The sequence below is a fragment of the Oryctolagus cuniculus genome, chromosome 4 (assembly GCF_964237555.1).
Source record: "Oryctolagus cuniculus chromosome 4, mOryCun1.1, whole genome shotgun sequence".
NCBI lineage: Eukaryota > Metazoa > Chordata > Mammalia > Lagomorpha > Leporidae > Oryctolagus > Oryctolagus cuniculus.
Genome location: NC_091435.1, coordinates 143570169 through 143577895, shown reverse-complemented (window position 1 = coordinate 143577895; position 7727 = coordinate 143570169). Strand labels below are relative to the sequence as shown.

The following is a 7727-nucleotide window of genomic DNA, read 5'->3' as shown; positions in this document are numbered from 1 at the left end:
GATGGAATCTCTCTCTCTCTCTCTCTCTCTCTCTCTGTAACTCTGCATTTCAAATAAACAAAATAAATCTTTTAAAAGCATAAAAGAGGCAGTGGTTTTAAACGTTTGAATTTGTGATTTGCTTTTGTGAGCCAGTTGGGGTAGAGTATGTTTATATTCACATACTGAGAAGGTATAGTGTAGGGAATAGCAGATCCCCTGGGGAGGGGAGGAGACTGTCCTAGGGGCATGTGGCCAGTGATTAAGACATACGTGTGTGGATCGTGTCCACTTCATCCAGTTGTATCTTCAGCACTGAGATCAGTGGTTGGCACACAGAAAGGGCTCAGATGACATTTATTAATTGAATGCATAAATGAATATCAAAATAAGGCTTAGAAATCAAGTCTCTTTTTTCTCCCCCAGTCAGTACTTCCACAGGCCTTAAAATTAATCTTCCAGTATCAAATAAACCATGCAGTACAACTGGTAGCGTCTAACCCAACACACGCTTTCTCATTCTCCTTAGATTTCCAGCCTCTCTTGCAGCTACACTCCGGCCAGTGAGATGCAAAGGGAATATGCTACTTGCAGAAAGTCTTCATAAAATGAAGGAGGGGCACCCTTTCTGTTCCTTTTGCCCTGCTGCCTATAATGCAGACAAGATAAGCTGGAGGTGAAGCAGCCTCACGGACCATAAGCTAAGGACGCCAAGGACAACAAGCCAGAAGGATGCAAGGAACCTGGGTCACTGATGACTGCTTTTATCATCCTCACCCTGGATCGCCTGCACTTGGACTTTTTTTACGCAAAATAGGGATAAACGTCCATGTTGTAGAGCCACCATTGTTCTCCGGGCTTGTACTACTGGAGACAGAGAAAGAGACTCATAACTGATGCATAGGAAAGACCATGGAGATCAAGTGGGAGTGGAGCACCCCAGGAAGCGTCGGGGCCACCCAGTGCCAGCTCTATTGGTTACCTGCACGCCCCGCCTTGGTCACTGACTCCTGTGGGCCTTGAATCAGGCTGTACGTCCTGGGACAGTGCTTGCGGAAGAGACTCTCCACCAGCGTGTGGCTCCCTCTCACCACAGCCCTCCCCTCCCGGTTCATGTAGTTCCACAGGTGCAGGGCATAAGAGTCATTGAAGCTCGGCTCTGTGTCCCACACTTGGTAGTAGCGCCTCCACTCTGGGTAGGAGATGGGGTAGAACCGCTGGGGGTGGAGGAAGGACAAGTTCAGACACCTGAGGTCGCTCAACTCCTGGAAGTCTCCGAGCTTACACCACACCCTCAACATTCTGGTCATCAGATCGGGGCCTTGGTGGCCCCAGATGGCTGAATTGTAGTGCTCAACAAAGTTTTCCATGCAGCCCCACAAGAAGGGATGGTGGGGCAGGAACCCAAACACCCCATTGCTGGAGTATCGAGAGGCCTGTGCGGCCAGGAAATTCGCCTCAGGGATGGGCCTGATGGAGATGACATCTGTGTCCATGTAGATGCCACCATATTTCCAGATGATGGCCAGGCGGCACGCATCCGAGCTGACGTGGAGCCAGTTTCTCTGGACACTGGTGTTGACCTGCAGGAGCAACTGCAATCAGCCCCAAGCAGCAAGCAGAGGGAGAGGTGGGGGCCACAGCCCAAAGCCAGGCTCAGGGTAGCTGGCGAGGCACAAAGCCAGCCAACCTTCCCCAAAGTGAGTTGCCTCAAGCTCAAATTTTGCAGATTTCCCAAACTTACCTTTTCCTCTTCCACCCCCCTGCCCTGCCAAAATTCTCCTGTGCAAGTATAACGTGCACAGCCATCGGTGCCAGGGGAAGCTTTCTGCAGTTTGTAAAGACTTTATGAACTTGATTTTTAAAGCAGTCAAAGCAGTGGAAAGGTAAAGCAGAAATGCATCAGGGCTTTCCCTGTGAGTCATCCTTCCATGTGGGTGCACATTAACCACACATAGCACCAAAAATGCTAAAATCTGATAAGGAAAAAAAGCAATCAGGGGAGTCGGAGAAAATCAGCCAGTATGTTATTTGAGAAACTGGTAAAAAGAACCTTAAAATGTATGCATACGTGCACCTTTGTTTATTTATTAATTTCTCTAATAACATCCACTGAGGGCCTGCTTGCTATGGGCCAGGCACAGTTAAAGCTGCTGAGGCTACAGCAGTGAACAAACAGGCAAAAATCCCTACTGGGAGGAGAGAGATACTAAGCAAATAAATATCCACCTTGTCAGATGTTGATAAGGACTGTGGAGGAAGATAGGAAGCTGGCTGGGGGGGGGGGGGGGGCGAGGGCAGGGCAAGCACTATGTTATATTAGTCTCCAGCAGCAACTTGAATAAAATGGGTGCGTGTACCACACCCACATCTCAGCAGAGAGGGTTAAGGGAGAGGGAACAGCAAGTGCCAGGGCCCGCAGGCAGGAGGACACTCCTGGCATGGCCGAAGCAGGATGGAGGAGAGGGATAAGGGATGGGAGGAGAGGTAGGGAGGTGTGTAGGACCGGGTGAAGACTTCCAGGTGATCCAGGAGGTTTGGAAGAAAGGAGGGACGTGATAAGAATTAGTCTTCAAAGGCTCACTCGGCTGCTGTGTGGAGAATGTTCTGGAAAGGGGGTGGGGTAGAAGCCCATGAAGCCAGGCAGGAGGCTGCTGACGTAACTCGGGCAGGGATGACAGTGGCTTGGAGCAGAGTGGCAGGCAGCAGGGGTGAGAGATGTGGTGAATCCAGGTCCCTGTTCGAGAGAGCTGGGCAGGCCTGACTGACGCATTGCTGACATATGAGCAGCACAGCCAATGACTTTAAGAGGAACAAAAATAGGGGCCAGCGTTGCGGCTTAGCGGGTAAACCTGCCACCTACAGCACCAGCATTCCACATGGGCTCCAGTTTGTGTCCCGGCTGCTCCACTTCCGATCCAGCTCCCTGCTGATGCCCAAGTCCTTGGGCCCCTGCACCCACATGGGAGACATGGACAAAGCTCCTGGCTCCTGGCTTTGGCCTGGCCCAGCCCTGGCTATTGTAGCCATCTAGAGGTACTCCTACTTACTAGCCACAGGATAGAAGGTTTCTCTCTCTGTCTCTCCCTCTCTCTGTAACTCTGACTTTCAAAATAAATAAATAAATCTTTAAAATTAAAAAAAAGGAACAAAAATAAATCCATATAAATGGCAATGTTCCCACATGGAATGCTAAGATTCTGAATACAAAAAGCAAAATTTTTTTCTGAATTTATGTTAAGATTAACCTCTGGCTTTTGACAAAATAAACATTAAACTTCTGCTATCAAGTCAAATGAAACCAAGTAAACTAAAACTTTATGGAAGTCTTCCCAGGTTGTTGAAAAATATTATCTTATTTACATTTTCTGAAAACCTCATAAAAGTAATAAATAACATTTATCAATTTACTTCTTTCAAGCTCTTTATAGTCTATTCACATCCTTAAAGATAGGTATGATGGTCACTTTTCTTTTTCTTTGTTTCTTAAGATTTATTTATTTATTTGAGAGGCAGAGTTACAGATAGAGAGAGGATGACAGAGAGAGAGAGAGATCTTCTACCCACTGGCTCACTCTCCAAATAGCTGCAACAGCTGGAGCTGCGCCGATCCAAAGCCAGGAGCCAGGAGCTTCTTCCAGGTCATCCAAGTGGTAGCAGAGGCCCAAGCACTTGGGCCATCTTCCACTGCTTTCCCAGGCAACAGCAGAGAGCTGGATTGGAAGTGGAACAACCAGTACATGAACCGGCACCCATATGGGATGCCGGCACTGCTGGCAGAGGCTTAACCTACTACACCACAGCGCTGGCCCCCATTATTTTTACTTTTCAAGTGAAAAATTAGAAGGACCAGGAATCTCGGTCATGCTTCCAAGGTAAAAGAGGCAGAGGTTGGTTTCCTTGAACCCAAGCGATCTGGCTTCAGATATCCACTCCTTCAAAAGAAGCGAAGTTTTGGTAAAAATGATAACCTTTGATTCTTTGGTAAGCTGGCAATTATTAGGAAACAGACGCAGAAAATAGGACATCAAAACTACACAATCCCGGAGAAGAAGAAGGCCCGCCCTGATTGGGCAGTAGACTAACATCAACTTAAAACACAAGAGCTCCAAAAGGGGTGAGTGCCAGAGAGGGTGTGGGTTCTGGCCACTCAGATCACCACTGCCTATTCCACCTGAACCCACTGTCCTCATCTCTGGGCATTTTCTTTTTTTCTTTTAAGATTTATTTCTGTATTTAGAGGCAGCATGACACAGAGAGAGAAACAGAGACAGAGACAGAGACAGAGACAGAGAGGTCTTCCATCCACTGGTTCACTCCCCAAATGGGCACAATGGTCAGAGCTAGGCTAATCCGAGGCCAGAAATGAGGATCTTCTTCTAGGTCTCCCACATGGGTACAGGGGCCCAAGCACTTGGGCCATTTTCCACTGCTTTCCCAGGTTATTAGAAGGGAGTTGGATTGGAAGTGGAGCAGCCAGGACTCAAACTGGTGCCCATATAGAATGCCGGTACTGCAGGCAGAGATTGACTATGCCACAACACTGGCCCCATGTCTGGGCATTTTCAAGGACTACAATTGCCCAGATCTAAGCAGCAAATCCAGGGCTAACCAGCAAATGATGGTACCTCGGGTCATCCAACAGGTAGCCCCAAGCTGGCCTATGGAGGCCTAACTGGTGCAGAACCTGCCACAGCCCAGCACCCCAAAGGTATCAAGGTGTGATTACTATAGACACAGTGTTTAGGGCATCACTTGGAAAAGGCACTTCAGGGCTCTGCATCCCAGGGCCCACCTTGCTCCTAAAATAATATATAAAAATCTAGGAGCAGGTCAAAGCAACTGAAGCTGTGCTCCATGGAACAGTGGTGCCAAGAGATGATTTATTTGTTGCACTGAAAGAGGGTTCCCAGCACAAAAATGTTTACCAAGTGATGGGTTAAGTCAAGTTAAGATTTCTTAGTTCAGAACTATAAAGAGACTTGAAGATCCTCATAGTCATGATTCATCTGTGAAAAAAGAATATAGTATGCAGCATCTCTTGGCTAGAGATGCCCCCCCACACACAAAGAGCAAAACCCAATCTCGGTAGTGTTAGCCTGGCCCAGTATCAAGAAACTTGTACAATCCTGGAGCAGCTAGCGCTGAGAGCCACAGGGACCAGCCAAGCTGGCAGGTAGCCTCCACTCCCAGAGCCTGCCTCCCTGGCACACCACTGTCCTGTCTCTGCCTGGACCAGAGCCACCTATTCCCAGGAGCACTGCTGTTGGCAGCTGCCAGGCCTACAATGCCTCAGTCCAGTGCACTGCTCTGCCATCTCTCCACAGGTACCAATTTGATACTTCTGGGCTCTTGGGAAGGCGAGATGGGCACTTGGGGATCTAAAAGTCCCTGGGAGCAGGAGTGAAAATGACTCCCAGCCCCACCTCCTACCTTCCTGGCCCACCAGACCCCTCCCCCTTGGTCCTGTCACTTAGTCCAGAAAATGCCTCCAGCCACCCACAACCAGAAGCAAACATGCCCGCCACCCAGGATAGCCCACTCATTTCCTGATCACATAGGGCAGGGCTGGGCAGGGCAAGAGTTTTCTCTCCTTTTGTGTAAATACTGTAGGAGGCTGACTAATGACCAAATGGCCACCCAAATACATCAGGGCCCAATTTGTGGACCTCCTACAGGAAATGGGTCTTTGCAGGTGTGATTACCTGACGGACCTTGAGGTGGGGAGGGTATCCTGGGTCATCCCGATGGATGTTTCAAAACTCAGACAGGACCTTTAAGGAAAGAGGGAGAGGCAGATTTCCCACACAGAGACAAAGGGGGATTTGGAGGTGGAGGCAGAGGTGGGAGTAGGGGGCTCTGGGCCAAGGAAAGTGCACAGCTCCCAGCAGCTGGAAAGAGGTTCCCGGCCAGAGCCTCCCCAGGGAACATGGCCACAGCAGCTGGACTGGGGCTCTGGGAAACTAGTCTGGCATTCCTGGCCTCCAGAATTTAGGGAATAAACTTCCATTGTTTGGAATCCCAAGGTTTGCAGCGATCTGTTACAGCGGCCATGGGAAACTCTGACCAATGCCTCCATAATATCGTCCATGTTGCCTCTTGACCCACAAAGCCTAAAATATTTACTACCTGGCCCTTTACAGAGGAAACTTTTGCTGATATATGGCGTGGCCTATGCTTAGAATTTAGATAAGACTTTAAGTAGCAAGTAAACAGTATTATTTTTCTAAGTTACTTTCTATTTTTCAAATAGTTTTATTTATAAAATTAACATACTCTTATCACTGAGTTCACTCTGAATCTGATCATACTAAAATGCAATCATACTGAAACACCTATTACTGTGTGCTATGTAATTTCTTCAGGTTTTTTTTTTCTTGATAGATGAGTGTGGGTTTTTAAGGAGCTGACATGATTGGAACTACATTGTAATGGAAGGGAGTTTTTAATCCAAGATTTGCTATAGTCTTCATAAGATGTCAGTTTAAAGAAATACCATGAAAGTAAGACTCCATGTTCAACTCATTGAGTGAGTGTGCTATAACTTCCTTAAACAGTACTTGACTGTCAGTCCTCTGGGAGAGAAATACGAAATTGAAATACTATTTTCTTACTATTCTAGGCTGCTAAGATGAGGATAACAAGGTTGCTAAGAGCTCCAGAAGTTTCTCAATCCTGTCTTGATACAACCCAATCCATATAGCAGCACTCCATAGACTCTTCCTGAGTTTACTATCTACATTATTTTCATGTTAAACTTTGCCTGGTATCCCCCTTGGGTGCAAATATAATTTCACAGAGATGGGTTTCAAACCGCAGTGAAAAATGAGTGCTCTGTACATCTAGAAAAGATATTCTAACTCGTGCAGTTAAGAATAGTCTCAAAGGTGAAGCTGAAGCAGTAGGAAACAGGCCAGACACAAAAGACAACGACTAAAGGAAGACTAACCGGACCACCCTCGGCTGACAGGGGGCCCGGTAGGGGTCGAGGGGTGAGAGTAGGGGGCTCTGGGCCAAGGAAAGTGCACAGCTCCCAGCTCAGGTCCCATCTCTGAGCCTGAGTCGGACTCACTTCCTGTGCTCCCTCCCACCATGGACCTGCGAAGTTGCCAGGAGCACTTACATGGGTGTACCAGGAAAATAACGGGGTGTCCTCCAGCAGGCTCTTCATGTCCAGGGGGAAGAGGAAGACGTTGTCCATCGCGGAGAGGAGGGAGAACGCGGGGTGCGTAGAATTGGAAGGCAGCTGTGTGGGATTGCCCAGCCCCTTCATGAAGAAGGCCACCGGCTGCCCAGGGTAAATCCTGGCTGCAGACTCCACCGCACAGGACACCAGCGGCGGCGGCTCCGTTCTCTCCGAGGTCTCCAGGAACACGATGCTGCGTCCGGGGCTCAGGAGGGCTTCGGGCCCCTCCTGGGACTTCAAGGGAGGGAGGCAGGAGAAGAGGCAGCCGGATCGCAGGGACAGCTGGTAGAGGAAGCCACAGGCAAGCAGCAGGATGACCGACAGGGAGAGCTGGAGTTCCTTCAGCATGTCCGCGGCTCTCTCCCGCCTGAGCCTTTAATCAACACAAGGCATTCAAAAGCGGTCACAGCCAGGCAGCACACAAGACAATGGCATAAGGATATCTCTTAAGAGCTTAGATTTTCCAAGATCCTAATGGAGGGCGGGCGTGTAGGGGTGTGCATCTTCAGGTTAAGAGGCCACTTGGAACATCCACATCCCAAATCAGAAAGCCTGGGTTTGA

The 7727-nt window shown here is 48.7% G+C and overlaps 1 protein-coding gene across 1 annotated transcript; it reads right to left on the bottom strand.

Moving 5' to 3' along the window:
* Positions 1-950: 950 nt before the first annotated feature.
* On the bottom strand, positions 951-7513 carry A4GNT (alpha-1,4-N-acetylglucosaminyltransferase). The gene is made up of 2 exons (XM_002716564.4): positions 7103-7513; positions 951-1562 (listed from the first exon to the last, which is right to left on the bottom strand). The coding sequence occupies exons 1-2, from the start codon at positions 7511-7513 to the stop codon at positions 951-953; spliced, it is 1023 nt and encodes a 340-aa protein (XP_002716610.3).
* Positions 7514-7727: the final 214 nt, after the last annotated feature.